This window comes from Lycorma delicatula, chromosome 3, assembly GCF_047948215.1.
Source record: "Lycorma delicatula isolate Av1 chromosome 3, ASM4794821v1, whole genome shotgun sequence".
Lineage (NCBI taxonomy): Eukaryota > Metazoa > Arthropoda > Insecta > Hemiptera > Fulgoridae > Lycorma > Lycorma delicatula.
The window spans coordinates 86,851,482-86,877,078 of record NC_134457.1 but is presented as its reverse complement, the minus strand read 5'-3'; the positions used below and the strand labels follow the sequence as shown (position 1 = coordinate 86,877,078).

Sequence of the window (25,597 nt, the reverse complement as noted above, 5' to 3'; positions counted from 1 at the left end):
GCGTGCACACACATGCAGACATGGACACATACACACATATTTACTACGGAAAAGCCAAGTAATAAGCTAGCAGTACGATGAACTAAACTTGGTTACATGAATCCACCAAAAAAAAATACCTGCTTGTGATAAACACACCACTGATTATTCAAAATTTATTTTTATTTTCAGGAACTAATGATATTAAATATGATTTGATTTATTATTCTTTGATAGTAGGGACTTTATTACTATATTATTTAAAATTTTTATACTACATTTAATGTTTACTGTTTATTATTATTGTGAAATAATTGCAAGTTATTTATGAATGATAGATTCATATAAATAAAGAAATAACATCTATTGTAGCATATAAGTCAATTTCATTTGAGAAATAAAAATGTTATTTATTTCAATAATATAGATAATCTGTGGTGTACAATAATAATTAAGACATCTAATCAAATACAACCAGTTAAAATGATTGTACCACTCTTTATGTGGAACTAAGGAATTTTCAATTGATAAGAAGTAATATGACAATAGAAAAAAGAAAAAAAGCCAAGTGAAATTTATATATATATATATTTTTTCTGGAAAAACCAGAAGAGTTGGCAGAAAGTGGTCTGAAGAACATAAACAACTAAAGTCACAGACAATTAAAGAATACTGGGCCAAACATAAAACTAAAACATCCAAAAAGAAGAAACTAAAGAAGTGACTATTCTCTGTTGATTAACATAGCCTCTTAAGAGCTTATTAAAAAAGTATATATTGATTGACATATATATTATTATATTATGTGTTTATATTCTGTTTATTATATTGACTTATATATATATTTTTTTTTTTATAACATTAAATTATGTTTGAAAAACAATATCATTCATATGGCGCAGGTTTGCTTGGCAAAGCCAAGTCTATCAACAAAATTTTGCATCCCTTTTACAGAAATCAGCTTGAATTCCATTAATAATACTTAATTAGTATTTGCTTTCAAGTCATGTCATTCATGGTTTGTTTCTATAGACTTGTTACTTAACATAACCCCAGAGAAAAGAGTCTAAGGGCGTCAAAACACATGATCTTGGTGGTCATTGACATTACCATTTCATGAAATTACTTTCAAATCACCAAACTTTTAATACAATAACTGAATTGTCTCAGCAGCTGTGTGGTATGTGGCACCATTCTGCTGAAACCACATTTCATTCAAATCAGAATTTGCTAAATTTACAAGCAAAAACTCACAAATCGTAGCTTAATAGCATTCACCATTTACTGTAATAGCATCTTCTAGCTCATTTTTGAAAAAAAAAATTGCTCAATGATGGCAGCCCATAATCCACACCAAACAGTTATTTTTTTTTTTGGATGTGATTGTTGCTGCTGAATCATTTGTGGATTGCAATCATCCCAAGTATGGAAATTTTGCTTTTTTACAAAGCCGTCAAACCAAAAATGAGTCTCATCTGAAAAGATGATTTTTTTAATGAAAATTTGGATCCACTTCAAGCTGCTCTAGAAACCAATCGGCAAACTGTCAATCCAAAGGAGGTCCTGTGTCTTTAATTCTGGAGTCAGTTGAATCTTATATGGTGTAGAAATGTGTATCTAGAGTGTGTGTGTATGTGTATGTAGAGTATTTGTATCTTTACACAAAATTTACCATTTTTTTGAAGAAAGGTACAATATTTATGAACAATGTGAAATCAATAATTTTCAATTTTCACAAGCCCTTTCACTTACAGCAGCAGTATTCTCCTCTCTCCTAGCATTTCCTTTGTGAATTGGCATTTCAACATCAATTAGAGAAAAATTTTCCTCAAAGTCTTTAACTGAATGATTGCTTACTTTGACAATTAAATTTATGATTCGTAAACGTTATTGAGGTGTGTAGCATCCTTAATGATTTGTCATAAAAATTTAGTGTACTGAAAACAAATAGCAATTGAAAAGTTGCAAAAAAAATAAACTTAGCCACCACAATCTGTCAGTTTTTTGCACTCTACGTGAAAGACCCCTTGTTATAGATTTTAAGAAAAAATATTAATAAAATTTAGAAAAAAGTGTATATTTTAAACAGGGATTAGAAAAAAGTAATAGAAGTAGAGAATTATGAATGCAAGTTCCAGTAGTGAAAGGATTTAGACAATGGTATAGTTTAACTCTATTGATTTCTAATTTATGTATAGAAGAAGCAATAAAGGAACTAAAAACTAGTACTAAAAGAATTAAAGAAAAATTTGAGGATGGAATAGTCCAGGTATAAAAAAAAATAAAATATTGTTATTCTGGAATAAATGAATAAAATTATGAATGAGTAAGATGTAATAAATGATATAGTTTCATTGATGCATGTTAAATTAAATTTGGAGGTAAAATGGAGTAAAAAAAAAAAAAGTAATGAAATGAGAAAAAGAGGAATAAACGGAATTAAATGAGAGTTAAAGATAGCAGAATATTAATTTCATTGTAACTCATTACAAATTTTTTTTAAGTCACAAAAACTGTGTGAAATATAAATAATAATAAGAGAGATGTAATAACAAAAGATAATCTTATAACATTAATTGTGATGATATCAAATAATTTTTTTATAATGTTTCCTATGACATCAGTAAACTACAAGTCACTTTAAATAACTTTTCAGTTTGGTGTATTGGACATCTAATGATGAGCATATTTATTTATTTATATACGTATATAATCAGTAATTTATTCCATTATGACGTATTAATTAATCTTTTAATATAAATTATTTATCTAAACATATTAAAAATAGATGTCATAATTTCTTTCTACAAAAAATGCAACAAAGAAAATAATTTCATTAAAAGCCTAAGTAAATTTTGGCAACCAATAATTCAAACATTATTTTGAACTATCTTTCTGAACTAACAATTTACACAATTTTCTAGAAAAAAAAATAAAAACGTAATTTGATTTTAAATTCTCACTTAGGCAATGAAAAAAAGTTTAATAGTACATTGAATTTTGTTAAATTTACCATGCAATGTTTTTCAAATGTGAATATTCAGTTAATACATTTTATAATACCATTTAGGATTTTATAATCAGTGTTATGAATTGTTGGAGAAGTTGTTATTTAATATTTTTCAAAATATTAAGTGTTGTTTACAGCAGCTCATGTATATCAAATTGGTACTGTACAGTAACAGTTGATGATGTCTTAACAAAAATTTGAACTCCTGGGATCCTCAACTTTGTATGATCTATTAATCCTTTATACTTATACTTTATTAATCATTTACACCTTTATACTGATAAAAATATACACTTGATAGCATTTGCTGAGATTAATCTTTGGTCAATAGTAGTTACTAAGATGAATTAAACACCCTTGACCTAACAACTATACAAAGATTAATTAAATGATTTTTAAAAACAATAAATTGGCTGTTAATAAAAATAAGTCCACCATCTACTGGGAATATAGATATAGTTGATATCTAGGAATGAAGGTTGATCCTTATATTGCCTTGTTTCCTTTCTTTAACGTGCTTAAAAATGAGATTATGTTGTCAGTACTATGTTATCTGTTTCAACCACAGATAAATGTATTTTTAATTTGTTCTAGTATTTTTATGCTATGTCAAATGCAATGTTATCCTGGTGTCACTCCCCTTACACTAAGCTAGTTTATAAAGCTTGTTGAAGGACTATTTTTGTGAGAAAAATTGTATGAAGACTGTCACAGTCAATTTATTGAATTTGTGAGTCTTGACTCTCCTTTACATTTAATATATCTATAAAATAAACAATCGATGAATTTCAGTTATTTTGGACCGGAAATACTGAAAATTAGCTGAAAATTATGACTATGTGACTAGAACACAAACAACTTAATTTACTAGACCATAAAATTGTATGAGAATGAGAAACAGTGGAAAAAGAGATAAAGTGATTAGCTATGATTTACTGTTGAACCTATAAATGGAAAAGAAGAAAGAAACTTTAGAAGGTGATTAAAGATGTTTTACGATTTGATACATATTTAAAATTATTTAACAACTTTGCTCTTTTATTTACTGTCAGCTTTAAAGCATTCAGAATGCCTAACACAAAAATTTGAACTAAATGATTCAGTTAGGATTGTTGAGAATAACTGACTAAAGAAAAATGAAATTTTTACTCAAATGATCTAAAAACATTGATTTCATGCTAACAGAATTTTATGAATAATGAAAATTTGAAGTGCTTAAATGAAAAAGATTGCCGATGGAGTGACAATATCTTACTGTAATTCCATTTTTTTTTTACATCTTACTGGTTTGTCACACTTCTCCGCTTCTATTCTTTGGCAATCTGTAGCTTCAGCAAATTCTTTATACCCTAATTCTTCAATTAGCTGTGTCAAGTATTCCAATTTTTTCTTCCTTTATTGTTTTTACCAAATTACCTTCTTGAATCAGATTTAGTAATCCTGATTGTTAAATAAGTGGCACACTAATGATATTTTTCTTATTAACAAGACTCAGCTATAAACTTCTCTTTCCCAGTTTGTTTAAAATCATTTCATCCACCATATTCCATCATCTCACTTGATTTTCAATATTATCTTATAAAGCCATATTTTTTTGTTTCTCTGTAGTCATCAAGCAGAAGTTCTCTTGTTTGCACAGCACTGCTTTTACTTACATCTTGTTTCACCTTATATAACTATTGTTTCTTAAGCCTTCCAATTAGCTATGTTCTTGTTATCACCCATTCCAAACTCTTCTTATCCTTTCTCATTCAATACTTGACCATCTGAATTCATATCTCAGTTATCTTTCCCAACTTTTTTCTAATAATCTTGTTTTTAATTCATTTATTTAGTTTACCCATCACATTTCTTAAAACCACAATTTACATAGCTTGGATCTTCCTTTTCTCCCTTTAATTATTATCATCCATTCTTCTGGTCTGTAAATCACAGATGGGAATCTCTTATGTACGGAACTTCTTATAGTCTTTAGGAACCTTTTCATTCCACATCAGTCCTTTTACATTTTTATTATTTGTAATTATTTATTGTTTTTTTTTATTATTTATTTTATTGTTAATTAATTTATTTATATTACTGTTTGTTTATTATTTATTGTTGCTTAACTTTTCAGGATCAATATAATGAATTATTTATATTATTTTATCAAAATTAATGATTATGTTGTAGAATTATAGATATTTCTTTTAAGTTCCCCAACCTAAATGACTTCCTAAATTTATCCTGTTTCATACATACTTATGTTCAGTACTCATTCTATTTTTTAATTATGCAGGATATATTGTAAAAGAGCATATTCAATGGTCGGAGGGACTGGATGAGGTTTTTGTTAGAAATTATATGAGTGATCCTACACTTAAATGGCAATATTTTGGAAGCTCCACTGGATTTCTGAGACATTATCCTGGTAAATTTCACTGCTATATCTGCTTATCTGTAAATTTAATTGTACAATCGCACTTATTCTAATTATAATTTAAGTGTATGCAATTATTCTATTTTAGAGATCAGAACTTAGTTCAAACTTGGAAAGATTTAGTTTTGTCAAATTTAATTTAAAGATTTAATTTTTCTTCCTTGAAATCTTTTGATCCATTCTTGCAAAAATGCTTTAAGAGATGTGAAGCGCTATCCAAAATTTTTAAAAGGTTTCTTACAAGAGGTGTATATAAGTTTCATGAACTTTAATTTGTAAATATTAATTATTTTGGTTAAGTGCACCACGAGCAAGTAAATATCAAATAGCTCTTTTGTTAAAAAGGGACACAAAGCTGTACGAGTATTTTAAATTGAGACAAGATTTCAATCAGGGTTAACACAAATTCATCTGACAAGTTTCATTAATTGGTTAGATGTTTTTGCATGATGTCTATTTAGATAAGCAATGGATAAAAATTAATTTAGTAAGCATTTTTGGTTCAGTTTATTTTATTAGATGCAAATATATCATGAAAACAGATTATTCTAAGTGAAGTATAATTAAAAATTTTAATATTTTATTAATTGGCTAGCATGATACAATGCACTTAATTTTAGATGATGTTTGTCTGTAAAATTTCCCCTAATTATACAAATTTTTCTAAACAAAAACCAATCTCTAATCCTTATTAATTGCATCTTTTGCTTACTAATATAGTCTAATGATACTTCAAGTTGCATGAATCAGCTTATTATTGGACTAAGATTCTTTGTGACACTGAATGTGACGTTATAAAACCATTGAGTTGGCATGGATGGACTGATTACTTAGCCTCCAAAGTTATGATATAATTCCACTGGATTTCTTCTTTTTAAATTATATTCAGGGCAGGATTATTTTCTGCTGTTTATTCTATATCTGTTAGTAAATATTAATCATTACAATTATGTTTCTGTAAAAATTTGTGTTTATATACATTTGCTAATGACAGTGTTATATCACAGTGTAATCAGGATAATGATTTAGGAACACTATATAGAAATACATTTTCTATACAGGTGACAGGTGATACAAAAGTTGTTTTACTAAAAAAAAAAAAAAAAAAACAAAAGAAAGAACTGTTAATTAGTGTCCAAAAAAGATATTTACGACTTTGAATATTAATAATTTAAATATAGATTGCAGAGTAGTTTTAATTAAGAGTAGTATTCAGAAAGTTTCATAGATCATGTTCTTCGTTATGTAGAAGTAACATGTGTGCCACATCATAGCCAAAACCGAAGTCATGTTTATTTTGATCATTGTAGCTATAATACTCAAAAGGTTTAGTGTGTTGAATGGATCATAGAAATGAAACTGGAACAAATGATTTAATGTAAGTTTAGATTGTTAGATAACAGAATACCACTGTTGAAGCCTACTATTCTTGCATGGCATGAAAATTTTAACACTGAATATTTGAAAAATAAAAAATGTTGTTGGAAATGTACAAAATAAGAAAGTTTGCAGGTGGATAAATGCATATGATGAAAATGTGCAACAGGAATTTATTCACAGCACATGAATTAAACATTCTTTTTTCAATTGTTCAAAATGTATTAAGGAAACATTTAAAAATGCACCCTCACAAACTTTCATTATTACAGACAATCACACAGTAAGATATGATTACTCAAAAGAATTTTGCTATTATTTTGTTTGATCATTTGGAAAGTGTCGATGACAGTTTTCTTAAAAAATTGCCTTTTCCAATGAGGCTACTCTTAATTTGTCAGGAAAGGTAAATAAACAAAATATCAAATTGTAACCAGAAAATCTAGATTTCAAGACTGAGCACATCAGGGAAAATCCAAAAGTTGTGTTACCAGTGACAGTGTGGTAAGTGAATTTTTATTTCATGAATTAATTGTGATTGGTAACATTTACCTTGATATGTTGGAAAATTCTTCCTTCTCAGCTACATTTAACATCATCTTCCATTAAGATGGAAGATCTTGATGCCACATCAAGCTTCCACATTGAAATTTATCACTTTTTTAATTTTTGAACAACAGATTTAATTGATGAATTGGCCCATTAGTCTGGCCAATGAGGTCACCAGACTTAGTGTCTTACGATTTCTTTGTATGACATTTTGTCAAGGATCATGTTTATGTATCTGGGTCGCTGATGTGGAATATTAGAAGGTGAGAATTATCACTGCACTTCTTAACATTGGTGGCAATATGCCACATCATACCTATCAATAGTTGGATTACCAACTAGATATTATACATATTACCATTAAGTAGTTTTAGATAACTAAGATAACAGTTTCCTTATTCTGAATGGTTTAGTACATTCTGTATTATTTATATATACCAGCTTAAGCCATTCTTTCTGTTAGTAAGTGCTATTATAATGGTTGGGTATTTGTATAGATTGAGACTAATGAAGGATTCTGAAATAGGTAGCAGTCATTTCAGTAGCTGTTAAGATAGTTAATAGACCTGAAAAAACTTAAAACTGAATTTTTGAAGCATTCAGTACTGTGCAGCTTAAAGCAATGGATAATTAAACTTGTCCATTTTCTGAGTTAATGTAGCCTTTATTCCTTTTCACACTTAACACTTTCAATGGTATATTTTTGAGTTTCATCCATCAGATTAATGATTACGAACTAATAGCAAAAGTAATATAAGATTTTATATTTCTGATATTTTTTCTGTTTCGATAGGGAATGCTTGAAATTTTAAAGAGAGCTTTAATTAATAAGGTTAAATGATTTAAAACAAGAGATTGATAATTTAAGATTAGAATTGGCAGGATAAGATTAGCAAGGTAAGATAGAAAGAAGAGTAAATTTTTAGTTGAAAGACTGTAGGATAATTAATAGAAATCTAGGTAACAAAAACAATCCATAGTAATAATAAAAGGTTGGGACCAGTTACTGAATAGATATAATTTGTACAATGGATTATTTTATTACAGCAAGAAGTGCATTAATTTGTAATTTTATAATACACTTGTTCCTGCCTTTCTTAGTGACATATGTGAGTAACCTATGGCATAGTAGTCACCACCCACATTGCTTTTTCTATGAATTATAATGTTTCTCAATCCTTTTAGTGAGCAGAAATTTCAATTGAGGGATAAATGTCTCCAGAATTAAGTTTATCTATTTTGTTAATATGGAATCAATTATGTCATTGAGGAAAACAACTGGAAATCATTTACTTTTAATCTTTCTTAATATGCCTGGTATAGGATGCTTGTTCTTGAGAAAGGCTTCCATTTAGTACTGTTGTAATATCTAGTTGTGCACCTCCCCATTTGATTGCAATTGACTGAACCAAAAGTATCCAAAAAACCCAAAATCCAGAAAAATTTGAATTTTGGACTTTTCCTTAACTGCGGTAGTAAGCCCTCATTAAGAGATTTTCAGCGATATGTAACATAAGTGGTATTTATGTTCATTGGTTGCAGAGTTATAACTAAATAAAATTTTAATTAATTAAATATTCTAATCTTAGGGGAAGGCACATCAGTTGAATAGGACTTCATCTTCTCTTTTTTTTTAAATTTAAATATATTGATTTACTAATAATTATTAACCTCTCATTATAAAAAAAAGTTTATGATGAATAACAACTCAATAGTAACAAAAAAAAAAAATATATGAGAAAATATCAGAAGTTTTTAATGAAATGAAATTTTACGTACTTTTCATTAAAAAAAAATGGGTAAATGTAATTTAATAGGCATAGAAGAAAATCATGTATTGTCCACATCTAATTTTTTTAAATTAATTTTCTTTTACTGTTATATTACTATTATTATACTTGAATATCAATCTGTTAAAAATTAATTTTTTTTATAATTAATCTTTTCAGCTTTAAAGTGGAAAGAATCTCTTGGTAGAGAAATTGATGAATTTGATTGTCGTACAAGACCTTGGTTTATTGAAGCAGCTACATGTTCTAAAGATGTTGTTATTTTAGTGGATACTTCAGGTTCAATGAGAGGCATGAGCAACACTACGGCACGTTTAACTGTAAAATATATACTTGATACTTTCAGTAATAATGACTTTATTAATATTTTTACATTCAGCAATGTAACCAAAAATATTGTTCCATGTTTCAGTAGCGACATGCTTGTTCAGGTACTATTTATTTATTCATGATTATATTGGCAATTTCTTCATTATTTAAGACTTATTTTATAATTTTTATAATCCTAATCTCCTTTCCCTTTTTTGTTATTCTTGCTTTCAAGTTTCTTTAAAAAAAGATTTTATATAAATTTCAACTGTCAACAGAAACTGAATTGTTTGAAAGTTACAGATTGTTGTGATAAAAATCTTCTGCTTTTAAATAGATTTCTGATGCTAAGTATATGGATAATTTATTCAGATTGATATATAATTATATATTATATTCATCATATCAGAAATGGGTAGGTGTGCTACTTAATAGATAACAAAGGAACTGTTGCAGCATTTATCTAAACAGAATAAGGGAAACCGTAGTAAAACCATGATCAAAACAGCATCACAAAATACGCAGTTAAATTTATATAAAAATTGGAAGTGGTTAAAGTTCATTTTAATATTTAAAAATTATAGATGTATGAAATAAGTGCAGAAAATTAAGTGTATTTGTTTTTAAAAAAGATTAAAAGTCTAATGATACTTTAATATGTGCTTTTTAATGTAATTAAAACTTTCATTATTATTACTATTGACATTTTTCTGCTAATACAGCTATTTATTTTAATTAGAAAATTATAATTTTATTTAGTAGTTTGTTCAAAGATTATTTCTTATTAAAAAATTGTATCAGAATGTTTTAAAATTAAGTGTATCAATGAAATATTTATGCCAATAAATTTAAAGAAACTGACAGATGTTTGTAGGCAGTTGACAAAATTAGACATCTGGGGGGATTATAATAGTAATATTTGTAATTTAAATTCTATTACTATAGTTATTAAATCTTCCATGGATGTCAACACTACTCTGACCTCCATGATGGAGCATTAGTATCTGTACCTTTCATCTGGAATGTTCTGGATTTAGATTCTGGTTAGGATTGACATTTTCATATATATATATATAGTTCATCTATCCTAAAATAAGAAAATACTTGAAAATACACATTACTTCTCAAGTAATGAGAATAGAATGAACTGAAAAAGAATGTTACAATTTTGAACAAAAGAAGTAGAAAAATGATTTATGTGTTTAGGAAGATAAATTTTATATTTTTAAGAAATAAGGATAATATACAAGTATTTTCCATTTATCCAGTCATTTTTATGTCATTTATCTAGTCAGGACTTTTAGGTCGATATTGGAATCTTATGTAAAAAGTTATGCTGAAGATAGTATTTAAAAAGTCAGCATTTTCCAATGAAAGTGCTATTTGATAAATAAATATTTTTGTTATCTTTCAACTTTTTCATTAAAATACTTGTGATAATTCTCTGAGAAACAGGGAAATATAATTTAAATGTGCATCAATATTTTACAAGGAGGCAAACCTAATCATAATTGAGATTTAACAAACATTTTTTGTAAGACTAACACTTTTTATATCTATAATTATTTAATCAAATGTTACCTAATTAGTTTGAACAATTTTAGCTTATCAGTATAAATATATTTTTAACTATATTTCACTGGGAGTTAGGCCAAACATTAAATCTGAATATATTTAGATAAATTTATCTGCAATTTTCTTATTTCACTTTTCTATCAATTTTATTATTTCTGATGGTATTTTGCCTAACATTCTTATCCTTTAAATTAGCTTGTTCTCTGTGCTCAATAAATTGGAGGTAGAAAGTTATAATGTAAATTATATCTTCACAATTATTATACTTTTTTTTTCTGCTTATTTTATTGGCTGATTAGTATTATACGTATTAAAAATTATATTTACTTTTTTTTTTACAAACAAGGCTGATATCTATATAATGATCATTTTACAGAATTTCTTTTTTCAGGATTATATGGGTATGGGTATTATATGATGCCCTAGATTAATTTGATGATGTTTGAAATAAATAAATAAATATTTTTACTTTCTCCAATTTTGTTTTTGTTTACTAAATACATTTTGTTAAATTTAAGATATCATATTTACAGGCTACTGAGGAAAATGTTCAGACTTTCAAGGAAGCTGTTGATAATATTACTGTAGATGGAAAAGCTAATTTTTCTAACGCCTACATTACAGCGTTTAATCTGTTAGAACAGGTATTAAATTTATAGTTTGTGGTTATGTGCAGTAATATTTTAAATAATATCATTTGTTATTAATTATTTAAGTAGTATTTACTTTTATGAATATTTATTTTGTATTTTGTAAAATGAAACTGGAAATAATTATGAATTGATTTACACGTTGCATTTACACATGCATTTTATATATATATATATATAATATATATATATATATATAAAAGACAGATATAGTTATTTATTCATACATACATACAAAGGTAACTCAGAGTTCTTCCAGGATTTTCATAACCTATTCAACTTGAGAAAATAATGTTTTCCAAGAAAATGTAGCTCTCTGGCATTTTCATTTAACAAAGATTGAGGCGCCTTTCTTGGTATAATATGTCAGAGGAAACTAGTCCTTCGTTCAGATCTCCGGGTGGAGACTACTAAGGAAGGGGTCACCATAATATTAAAAAACAACATTCTATGAGTTGGAGTGTGGAGTGTTAGAAGTCTAAAAAAGGTTGGTAGGTTAGAAAATTTAAAAAGGGAAATGGATAGGATTAATGTAGCTGTAGTAGGAATTAGCGAGGTTCGGTAGGAAGAAGAAAATGACTTTTGGTCAGGTGATTTTAGAATAATTAACTCAGTGTCAAATAAAGGGCAGACAGGAGTAGGTTTTGTAATGAACAAGAAGTTAGGGAAGAGAGTAGCATATTCAAAAAAGCTTAGTAATAGAATCACTGTAATAAGGATAAAATCAAAACTTAAGCCGACAACGATTGTTAACGTCTATATGTGTAAAAGTGCCCATGATGATGATGGTGAGGTATAGAGTGTGTATGAAGAAATTGACAAAATAATTAAATGCATAAAAGGGAGTGAAAATTTAGTAATAGTTTATTGATTGGAATGCAAACACTGGAAAAGACAAGGAAGGAAATAATGTGAGTGAATTCAGGCTGGGCAAAAGGAATGAAAGAGGGGACTGACTTATTGAGTTTTTCATGAAGTATAATTTAGTAATTGCCAACACAAAGTTTAAAAATCATAATAGAAGAATATAAACATGGAAAAAGCCTGGTGATACTGCAAGGTATCAGTAGATTATATCATGGTTAAACAAACAATTAGAAATCAACTCGTTAACTGCAAAGCATATTTTGGAGCAGAAATTGATAGCGACCATAATTTAGTGATAATGAATCTAGATTGGAGTTTAAAAACCTGAAGAGAAGGTGATGAATTGGTGGAATTTAGAGAAGCTTGAGGAAAAGGAGGTAAAGAAGGTTTTTGAGGAGGATATCATGAGGGGCTGAGTAAAAACAATAAGGTAGAAAGTATAGAAGAATGGGAGACTGTTAAAAAAAGGAAATAAATCAGCAGAAGCAAACTTAGACAGAACAATGAGAACTGGTAGTAAACGTTGGACATCAGAGGATATATATTGCACCTGATGGATGAACGTAGAAAGTATAAGAATATTAGTGATGAAGAAGGTAGAAGGAACTATTAATTAAGAAATACTTTAAACAGGAAGTGTAAATTACCAAAAGAAGAGTGGATTAAAGAAAAGTGTTCAGAAGTGGAAAGAGAAATGATCAGAAAAAGAGAAAATGATCAGAGGAATGGTAAAGTAGATGGAGCATACAGGGAAGTTAAGGAGAATTTTGTGGTAAATAAATTAAAATCTGATATTGTGTTAAAAGATGGTACACTGATTTATAATACGAAAGAAGAGGTAGATAAGTGGGTGGAATATATTGAAGATTTATATGGAGGAAATGAACTAGAAACTAATCTTATAGAGGAAGAAGAGGAAGTTGAAGAAGATGAAACAGGAGATACAGTATTAAGATCTAAATATAATAGAATATTAAAAGATCTGAATGGCAGAAAGGTTCCTGGAATAGATGGGATACCTGCATAATTGCTGTGCAGTGCAGGTAGGAAGCAATAGATTATGCAAACTGGCGTGTAATATTTGCAAAAATGGAGAAATTCTGTCAGACTTCAAAAAGAGTATTATCATTATACCAAAGAAATCAGAAGCAGATAATGTAGAGAATACAGAACAATTAGTTTTACTACTTGCGCATCAAAAATCTTAACTAGAATTCAATACAGAAGAATTGAGAGGAGTGTGGAAGAAGTGTTAGGAGAAGACCAATTTGGTTTCAGGAAAAGTATAGGAACCAGTGAAGCAATTTTAGTACTCAGATTAATAGTAGAAGGAAGATTAAAGAAAAACAAACCAACAAACGACTAGAACAAAAATAATATTTTTGACCTGAAAAATCAAATAAAGTAGGTCCCAGAATTTCTGTATCTGCAGTAGTTTTTGAGAAATTTGGAATGAAAACCAATAAATTGGGGTAAAAAAACCCTCTTTTTTTTAAGTTTGATGGGCAATAACTTTGTAAAAGGGTAATAGACATAAATCTTTTAAACAAAAATTGTAGAAAATTTAATTTTGAACAAAATGGTGTAAGTTAAGTTGAATAAAATAAAGAAAAGTTAAAAATAAATTTGAATTACTGTATTTTACTGCAGTATTTTACATAGTATTTTACTAAATTTGTTAGAAAAGTACGTATTTAATGTATACAAAAACCAAATTCGTTTTTGGTGATGTGAAAAATTTGTAAAAATAAAATTTAGTGTAAAATATTGCTACTAAAAAAAAAACTAGAATTTACACAGTTGTAAAACAAAAATTACTTAGATAATAATTTTTTTTATTAATGACAAAAATACAATAAATTATTTGAAAAATTATTATTTCAAAGTTGGCAATAAAATAACAACAGCTAATTAACAATGCACAATAGTGTATTAGTGTTTAATTTATTCTGTAAGGTACATTAAGTACCCTAAGTATATCATGTACTGCAAATTATGATGTTGTTAGCAAAGGATTTCTGTCAATTTTAATTTGAACGTTGAAGTAATGCTGGTTTTGTTTTGCCATTGAAGTAATGCCTTACTTATTTACAACAGAGGAATATGCTGATATGGTATACAGAATTAAATTCTGTACAAGTTTTGTTTAAAGTTTTGTGTGTTTATTATTCATTAACAAAGTTATTGTACATCAAATATAAAAAAAGGGCTTTTTTATCCCAACTTATTGGTTTTCACACCAAATTTCTCAAAAACTACTGCAGATGTTGTTCTAGGACCTATTTTATTCAATTTTCAGATCAAAAACTGTAAAAAATCACTAATTTAGTTCCTTAATTGACATCCTAAGAATTTCTGTATGTCCTCATTTTACTGGAGTGATTGAAATGCTAGTGAAATCTTTCACTAGCTGCAACTTGCAAACAAAGCATTTTAGGACATATGTTTATTTGAACTTCTTCCATTATCTTCATGAGTAAAATAGGTCATGAATGTCCCAGTAGAACTTCATGATACACTGTATTTATGGGAGTTATATATAAGCTATATACTTGTATATATAGATATTGGTATTGTATGTATGTAAATAACAAAATGTTATGCAACTCATATGGAAAAACAAAATATACATGGAAACCAAAATACAAAAACCATTATTATACTTAAAAAGAGAAATAAAAATTAAATAATTTCATACTTACAATAATTTTATTATAATAAAAATTCAAAATGTACCCCATTCGCAGCTATACAAAAATTAACATGTTTCTACATGTTAGCAGCCACTTTTTTACTGATTGCAGCGCTGATTTGAGATATTCCAATTTTAATGTCCTGTTTGAATTGATCAAACAGGACATTGTGCGAGATTTATTTCTGAATACTTTTTATCTTAAATAATTCCCAAAGAAAAAAAATGTGGGCAACAAATTGGGAACCTAATTAACCATAGACCACAGGAAATGACTTTTTCCCCAAAGAACTCGCATAGCAGCAATGTTGTTATTTTCTGTGTGGGCTATTGGATCAATTTACTGCAATCAGTAATTACGTTTATTTTCTAGCATGGCTATGAAGTTTATTATAATCTTTTGGAAGCATTCACATCTAACAGTTTCCATGAAAAATATTGAACCCATAGTTCTCTTCCGAGAAATTGTGCACCAGACTACAATATTTTCTGAGTGTAATGTAGTTTTTTAGTCTTTGCAAAACAAGAGGGTTCTCTGCACTCCAATATCAGTTGTTCTGGATATTTACATAGCCACTTGGATAAAACCATACCTTGTCACTAAAGAAAATGTCAAGAACAGATTATTGCTGAATTCATAAACCATTTGTTGAGTCTACCATTGAGTCTTTTTTAGTGATCAGGTTCTCACATTTTGTGCACGATGTGAATACAATATGGACGTAATTTTAATTTCTTTGGGGCTTTGTGAACACTTCCATACAACATTTCAATCTGCTGAGATAGCTTTCTTATATTGATTTTCAAGGTGATGGTTCAAAGGATATCCGAATAACATCAATGTTATGTTAAAAAAATGTACTGATTTTTTTTTTTATTGAAAGAAAACGTAAATTTTTTAACTATTATTTTGTTGGACATGATGATGTATGATGATTTCAGTTGGGTCATGTGAAACAACAACTGTCTAAGAATATGTTATAATGGGGTGACATGTGATGATCAAGAAAGGCTAGATAGTCTATTCTGTGTGCTTATATTGAGGCAACAATAAATGAGTTGCATAAAATTTATGTTGAATTACAATACTAGGAGAAAACATAATGGTGTTAAAATTTACCATTGATAATTTTCTTATAGCTGAAATTAAAATCAAGTTGCAGAAGTACTAAGTACTAAAAAGTATTCTTTATTAGGAGGAAATTTAATTTGAAATTAAATATGAATGAAATGTGGCAAAAATGAAAATAATGTTAAGAGAAATATTAATATGTGAGAACATAATTTACCAGAAGAATTTTATTTAGACAGGTGACAGAGAATGAACCTCTTAAATGTTTGACATGGGTAGGACATGCTGTGCCAAAATATTGATTTAGAAAAAAAGTTAGAAACTGTTTTGTGACCTCCAAAAAGTTTTTCTTTAAGAAAATTTGTATAATATACATATCAAAATATATTTTACATAACACAACATAGTACATAGGCATATCTTAAAATATCTTAAACTGCTTGCATTGCTCACATTTTGCCCAGTTAATAGGACACTAGTCATAGGAGATTTAGGAAGGTATTAAAAGAAATTCGCATAAGGTAAGAGAAAATTCATTAAAGGAAAAAGCTAGTGAAACATAGCTTTTAGAATTACAAGAAAATTTAAAAGTATATTTAACTATGGAGTATACTATGTAACAAAAAGTAATAATAATAGTAGTAACAAAATATAACCTAGGAAATTTAAAAAGGAAGAGAATAGAGGTTTTAAAAATTTGGTATAATAGAAGGATGTTGAATATCAGATTGATATGCAAAGCTTAAAATAAAGATCTTTAATTCAAATTAGAGAAAAACACATCCTAAGGTAAATCCTCACCAGTAGAAAATTAGGTTGATCAATTATATAATGAAACATTTATTAATGTACTTATAACAAATTTTAGAATAAAGAAGATAATGTTAGTAAATAAAGATTATTTTGAAATGTAATGATTAGTGCTGAATATAAAGGAATATAAAAGTTGTATGGCTGAAGGCAAAAAATCTATTTTTTTTTCTACGTTTGATATGTGTTAATGCATTTATATAAATGTGTTTGATTAATAGTTTTTTTTTTTTTTTTTTTTTTTTTTTTTTAGTATCGTCAGACTAAAGCCTGTCCTGAAAAAACATGTAATCAAGCAATAATGTTAATTACTGACAGTGTAACAGATAATCTAACTGAGGTCTTTCAACAATACAACTGGTTTGAAAACAGAACTCATATTCCAGTCCGTGTTTTCACATATTTAATTGGATTAGAAGTTACCAAAGTTAGAGAAATTCAGTGGATGGCTTGTTTAAATCGGGGTATGAAACTAAAGTATACTTTGTATTGCATACTATTTAAGAATTCACTTTGTAAATACCTAGAAGTATGGATACAGAATATTATTTCAGTGAAAGTTATTTTTTCTCCACAGTGATATTTAACCATCTGCTCTGCCTAGTGGCAGGCTCCTTACCACTGCTGTCTCCATCCATTTCTGTCCCAAACCTCTTCTTTGTTACCATGTAGTTTTTCAGTTTGTACCTTATCATTAACTTCATCCTTCTTCCTTATTTCTTTTCTCTTTCTACTGACCCTTCCAGAGCTATTATCAAGATTCCACTTCCTCTAACCTCATGTCTTAATTGGTTTCCTTTTCTTTTGTTTACTTCCAGCATAAATGCTCTTTCTTCTTCAATCCTAATTCACTAATTTATCATTCTTCAGTTTATTCATTCATCTCCATTCTTTTCCATATCCATATCTCAAAACCCTCTCCTTCTTCCTCATTGTCCATCTTTCATTCCCATAATGTCATTTTAAACTGAAAGACATTATCTTTTTCAGTTTAACATCTAGTTTGATATAAAAATAAAAAAACTGAAGATGTGGGTTACCACGAAAGCACTATTGTAAAGATTATGAAAAAATAAGGTCAGTGTCATCTTATTTACTTTTTAATTTTTGTACTTAGGTGGATCAAGTTGGATTATAAATACAGTATATATATATATATATATATATTAGTACAGAGAGATGTGGGTTTTGAAAAGATTGATTTTAGAAAAAGTATGTATACGTATGAAAAAAGTATGTATACATATGAGTGTATCTAAATAAAATTTGAATTTTTTAACTTTCCTTTATTTTATTCAACTTATCTTGCACCATTTTTTCAGAATTAAATTTTCTACAAGTTTTGTTTAAAAGTTTTATGTATTTATTACCCACTTAACAAAGTTATTGTATGTCAAACATAAAAATGTGGTATTTTATCTCAATTTATTGGTTTTTACCCCAGATTTCTTCAAAAACGACTGCAGATATGGAAATTCTGGGACCTATTTTATTCGAGTTTTCAGGTCAAAAGCCATTAAAAATTACTAATTCTGCCCCTTAATTATAATCCTAAAAATTTCAATACGACCTCATTTCACCAGGGTAGCTGAAATGCTTCGTAAATGAAGCATTTTAGGATAATATTTATATGAACTTTTTCCATTATTTTCATGAGTAGAATAGGGTTTGAAAGTCCCGGGCAAACTTTGTGATACATTTTGTATATATATTTTTTTTTTTTTAAATCAATTCTTTTAAGAATCAGAAATTTCAATCAGTATAGTAAAGTAAGTTCAGTTAAATGGACAACATGTATAATTACTTTACTTAAAATTATTTTTATTTGATTTTAATTTCAATTTTTGATTTTTAATTGTTACTTTTAATTTGATTTTATGCCTTGACATCATATTTTTACAATTTAATTTTTAATGTTAATTTTAATTCATTTTTCATATTTTTAAATTTTGTTTTAATTTTTAATTTAACTGAATAAAAGTTTAAAATAAAATTATAAAAAGATTAAAGTTTTAAATTTTTTAATAAAATAAATAAATGCATGATATGTTGTTATATTTTACGAAGTTTGTAATGTAATTTGAGATGAATATATGAATTTATAATGCAGCTGATATGAGTAAATCGTGAAAGCGCTCCTGTATATATAGTGGAATAAGGTAAGTCATCTGTCATCCTACTTTATTTTTATTTATTCTGTACTTTGGTTGATCTAATAAAATAAATAAATAAATACATAATATAATTATGTATTTATTATGTATATATTTTTTCAGTCTCCACAATGTACAGAATTAGAAAAACAACTCCTCTTACCTTTATTTTCTCATGTTCAAAATGTTTTTGGGTCTAACCCCATCTTCAGTGATGATTTTTATATATTTTTTATTTTTTACATTTACGCATAAAATTATAGCTTTTTACTTTTACTTTGTAAAAAATATTTATTGATAAAAAAATGTTTAATTAAATACTTTTTCATTCTCTTGACTGAGCAAATATTTGTTCTGATTTTAATTTTTTTTTAAATTTTATTATCAATAAACAATTTTTACAAAGTAAAAGTAGAAAGCTATAATTTTATGTGTAAATGTAAAATACATCCCTGAAGATGGGGGTCCAAAAACGTTTGAACATGAAAAAATAAATATAAGAATATTCTCCAATTCTATACTTTATGAAGACTGAAAAAATATTATATTATATATAGTTATTTAACATTCAGAGGAAAAAGAAAGAAACAATAGACTATAAAAAATTTAATCTAAATAAAAAAAATATATATATCTATATAGAATATGACTCTCTATGTAAGGATTCCATTGCAAGGTCATACATCTAAATCGGTTAGCTACTGAGCTTCTACGGTGGAAAAAACATAGATACACCCCAACTAAATACATTACACTCTTTTTTGGGCAGTCATGTAATAAAAACTACTTACTATGGCTACCAAGATGTTGCAAGGCAAAAATAACCTAATATTTTGTGTTTTGGAATTATTAAAATATAAAGATTGAAACGAGTTCAATTAGTAGTTTTAAACATCTTTAAAAGCCTTTAAAACAAAATAACAAATGTCAGAGCTCTCAGTATAGTCAAATATCAAAATTATTTTACATGGTGATTGGTAAATAAATCTTTTATTTGATTGGTTCATAATAATGAATGTATTATGCAAACAGTATCAGAAATGAATAGGCATTTGTTTGCTTGGCATTTCTCCCGCCACCACCCCATTCATTCGCCCTAAAGCACAAGACCGAATGTCTGTGCCACAAACGGCTACTGAGCAATGAAACAGTTTAGCGACCAGTGTCCTAACTAGCTCCTAGATCTAACCTAAAAGTGGGAGCGGAATAAGCGTGGTACCATACACCACTCGCTTGCATGAACCACCGCCCACTTGTCATATATCACTAAAATGGGTAGGCGTACCCCGTCAACTACTAAAACATACACAACTATCAATAATTAATTTATCTTGTCAAAGACAGCAATTTGCTGCCATGCCTAGGCCGCTGAATGCCAGCAAGTACCTTTCCACCATTAAAGCGCTTGGAGCCTTAATCTGGCTGGTAGCCAGCCATTTCTCTCGGTTAGCTTACTACAGCAGCGCGGTAGGAGTCTTTTCCCTTAGGTAAACTACTGATGTCGGTTGAACAAAGCAACCGCATCAAGGAACTCCCACATGGTCCAACAATGGGCTCTCGCCACATTGACTCGGCACTTGTGAGTGGCCAATTTTCCCCTTGACCTCTAAGTTCCAGGGTGGCCTGATCCTGGCCCCTCCAAGAGCTGGGCAATTGAACATCATGTGTTCGTTCGATAGGACCTCCTCGCAGATGCACAGCTCATCAGCTGTCAGGTAGAACCGAAACAAATATTGGTTTAAATTTACATGATTGGAGAGCACTCGGGCTCCTGTTGCCCTTAATAATGAAGGAGAGACATACCATCCCCCCAGATCCTGTATAAATATATATAAGAACCTTCCCTTACTTGTGGTGTGCCTTTCTTGCTGCCATGCTTCCATCACGAGGCTGTAACGCCTCCTCCATAGGTGGGAGATGGGCAACTGCTAGAAATTTAGAACTGGTGCATTGAGATCACCATTCCGCTCCAGTACAGGCCTGGCTCGAAACCACATCCCAAATACCTCGGCCTTCCTGCCTCTTCGCAATTTCCACATGGCTGCTCGAACTAATAATAATAATGAATAGGCATGCTTATCGTCAGATGAAATTGTAAAGGACTGCTCCAGCATTTTCCTTGATGGGTTAAGAGAAATATGATCAAACTATGGTCAAAGCACCATTTCAAATTGGCAATTAATTATAAAATAAAAACAGAAGTAGTTAAATCCATAATCCATAATTAAAAATAAAAATATATGAAATAATTTTAAATAATAACACATTAAGGAATAACTGAAAATTATTTGAGTATATATTTTTCTATATGCTAAATGGAGATGCAGAAAATTAGTTTTTTTTTTTTTAATTAGTAGCTTATTGAAAAAACTTTTTTTCTATGTAATGTTGTTTCTATAAAGAGAATATTTTAATTTTATTTTAAATAATTTGGTTGAAAGATCTTTTAAATGAATTGGTAGTTAATTAAACATTACAATGAAAGCATAATAAGACCCTTTTCATAACCTGAAGTACTGAGCTAGTTATCTGAAAACAGTTCTACTGTTTGGTTAGGTAGAGATGAATGTTTTTTTTTGTTTTTTTTTTTTTTAAGAAAAAGTGAATGTTTTTTAACCAAGGTTGCACATTAATAAATATACACCCATGAATAAGACATATATGAGTCTGATTGGACAGCTCATTTTTGTATCTTGAATACACCTTCTTAGTTTTTTTCTGAGTTCCAAGAGATGATATTATACATAAGATGGGAGTATATATATATATATATATATATATACTATTAGCATTAATAATAATGTTAGCATTTTATTCAGGTGCTTCAGTGGCTAATATTTCAGTAAGAGTATAAACACTTCACTCTGTTGAGTGAATAACAACTGTTGGTAAATGCTAAGCGTGAAACAAACGTTTTTATAAATTTTATTGCTTACTTTTTTCTAATTATAATAAATGAAATTTCACATTTTACATTCAGTAGTTTTCTTTAGTACCCTAAATAAATAACATACATTTATGTTTTAAGATTTTTGAAGAGAGTTGCAAAAATTCAACTATTAGTCGAACCTTATGAGGCATGCATATTAAAAATGTTATATTACTTTTATTCTTAGTAAAGGAAGTTGGTTAATATTAGTTGAAGTGTTAATGTAAAAATCTATTAATGGTAATACTGATAACTTATTCTCTAGGAAATTGAAGGTTGTAAATTTAAGTTAAAATCCACTGGCCAAGTTACATTTTAATAATGTATGTTCTTGTGGATCATCAAAATTAAACAATGCTATATGAATATACGTATAGGAAGTATTTTTTATTTATTTATTTATTATTTTTTTTACGGCCGCAAAGAACCACTTTAGTCAGAATAATTCAAGTCTTTTTTGCCGATCTTTTGTCCTTTAAGTTCTTAGCTTTTACTTTCTCCCAATATTTAGTCATTCTTAATGATCTTTCTTTACCCTCTTGATCCTCTTCTGAATAAACCCTTTTTGTATAATTAAAAGTTCTTACTTTAAAGTTGGTATTCAGATCTTTAATAAATTTTAATTTTTCGGATTTATTAAGTAAATTTTTGTAACCCAAATTTAATTCTTGCATGTCTTCTTTAATTTCTTTGATCCATAATGGCGGATTTTTTAAAGACCAAAATTTAATCGATAATTCTCTTAGTAATCCTATCCTGTAATCTTAACAAGTGTGCACAGAAAGAAATTTGCTTCTTTTTCATAGTATCAATTACGGATTCGAAGTTTTTGTACAGAAATTTATTAGGCAATAATCTGTACTGATTTTCGTGTTTATATTTTTTGTTTATGCAGGTTCTAAGAATCTTGCGTTCAACTTTAAGCAAAGGTTCAGTCCAATTTTTCTGATTTAATCTAAATAAAGTCTCGCTCGCGTAAGTAATTACTGGTTTAACCACAGTTTTGTAATGTCTAATTTTAGTGTTAATCGAGAGCGATTTTTTTTGTAAGTATTTTTGGTTACTTGTAGCACTTTAAATAATTTATTAAGTCTTTCAGTCCAATTTTGTTTTTCATTACAATTACAAGTAATGATCTCTCCAAGATATTTAAATTTTTCTACAAGTTATACTTTGTTTCCATTAATATTCACAGAATTAATAACTAAAAGATCTATAGCCATCATTTTAGTCTTTTCATAAGAAATTTTAAGTCCAATTTTATTCGCAAGTTCTTCTATACTTGTTATTTGTATTCTGGCTTCTGCGATAATATTAGCTAATAAAGCTAAGTAGTTGGCAAATCCTAGGCAACTAAAATTTAAATTTAAATCTCTTTTGAATCCTATGTGAATCTTTTTTAGGAAGTATTTACTAATGAAATAATTACAAAGCAATTGAGATTTTTAATATCCTCCTTTCACAACGTAAATTCTGTTAGTTAAATATACTTGTTTCATTATAATACATTTATTTGTTTTAAATTATATGTTTTATAACTTTTTTAATTTTTAGGTTATTACGTGCACATACAAACGCTTGAAGAAGTACGAAGTCAAGTATTAAAGTATATACCGGTTATTGCTCGTCCATTAGTTTTGCAAGAAATTGAACATCCTTTGTCTTGGACTCATCCATTTGCAGATATTACTGTCAGTTACTTTTATTTTATATATATATATATATATATATATATATATATATGTATATAACTACTTTAATTTAAATTATCTTCATCAACCTTTTGAAAGAAGTATTACAATATCCATTTGAAAGTAACAATTTTAACAGTATTTAGTAATTATTTTTCAACTGTTATAACTATTTATAGGTATTTCAATTGGTTATGAAAAGTAAAAATGCTTCTCAAAAAAATGTTTATATAATTACATTTTTTGTTAATTTGCTGATTCAGATTTAAATGTTAACACTTCCCTTGTTTACGTTCTTTCACATTAATATGTAACTTCCAGTTCAGTTTAATACACACAATATTTTAATATTTATGGCATAATATATGATATGCTTATATATAGTAACACATTATGTACAAATTATTTACTTAGATGAAGTTATATTTTAAGTTGAAAGCTTATTGTTTATTTATATGGGAAATTATTTATTTTGCTGTTTCAGCATTGTTTGGTTGGTTGTGGAAAATTTATTACAAATGTGCACATTAATATAATGCTAGGAATTAAAATAAAAATATTTTTTTTAATTTTCATTATTTTTTTTTGTTTGCAATTCTTAGCCAATTGTCTATGCATTCATACTGTGTTCTCACAAATTCAGCTAAGTAAAAAATGATTTAATGTCATTTATTTTTAAAAAGTCTATATTTTGTCTTAATGTGTATTTTATTCTGTACTGAAAGTACAAGAATTTTCCTAACTAAAAGGAAAAAGTTGTGGTATTTTTTTCATTTGTATTTATTTTATAATTAACATATTTTATTCTATTTTAATAATATTATTAAATATTTTACTGCATTTAAGTAGGTAATTAATTAATTTTTGTGTCAAGTCTATTTAAAATAACTGCTTGTTTTATTATTGTGTGATTTTGTGCAGTATATTAAAATTTATATAATGCTTTAAATTTATTTTCAGGTTTATTAAATTTTTATTTTGTAATGTGCGATTATTTAATTCACTTATACTAACAGTACTACAAATTATTGCATTCCTTTATTGGATTTTAAAAAAATGTTTATATAGCAATTGTAAAAAAATCTTATGGATTTTTTTTTGTATTTTTCGTTTTCATCAATGGTTCAAAAGTGTTATTTTTTTACATTGTCGCTGAATGGCTTCAATGGCACGTGACACTTTACAACCTTATGGTAGTCCCGAAAAGGGCTGTTTGAGGTTTTTGGAGTGGTGGCCCTGAAAAAGTCCATTTGTGTGTTTTGCGAGGTAGTCCTGAGAAGGGTTGTTGGATTTGGAAGCTGGTCTCCAGTGATGTTAGCTTGGCTGTAGTCGGGGAGTTGCAACTCATCCATTGGAATCAGACTGAGCTTCCCCTTAGTGGCAGTTGGGTCCCCACTACAGTATGGCAGTGGTGGCCCCCAGAACCCCATAGTGTCAGGTCGGTGTCAGTCGTCTTCTGCTAGTGTGGCTGAGGCGGTTCTCCCCAACTGATCCCACGCTGGTGGGCCTGCTGGCCAGGATACTTGAAGCCTGGCAAGCTGGGGCGGGAAGTTAGTGTCCATGTCCAGTGGTTCCTACCATGGGGTGGCCAGTCCTGCTGCTCTAGCGGGGATGTTGGCCTCTGCTGAGAGGTCCCATGTTTGGCCGGCCAAGGAACTTTTTTCTTTTTCTCCAGATGTTGGTTGTCGATGGAATGAGCTTGCATTAGGCTGCTGGTCTTTTATA

The 25,597-nt window shown here is 28.4% G+C and overlaps 1 protein-coding gene across 2 annotated transcripts in view; it reads left to right on the top strand.

Annotated features, from left to right (window-relative positions):
* The window catches only part of Ca-Ma2d (Ca[2+] channel Muscle-specific alpha2/delta subunit), a 138,274-nt gene that overhangs the window by 35,133 nt on the left and 77,544 nt on the right, over positions 1-25,597 (top strand). For both annotated transcript variants that reach the window (XM_075360144.1, XM_075360143.1), the window contains exons 5-9: positions 5,268-5,399; positions 9,284-9,555; positions 11,542-11,652; positions 17,353-17,563; positions 23,736-23,872. In XM_075360144.1, the coding sequence (XP_075216259.1) occupies positions 5,268-5,399; positions 9,284-9,555; positions 11,542-11,652; positions 17,353-17,563; positions 23,736-23,872 (863 nt within the window). The remainder of the gene's footprint in view (positions 1-5,267; positions 5,400-9,283; positions 9,556-11,541; positions 11,653-17,352; positions 17,564-23,735; positions 23,873-25,597) is intronic.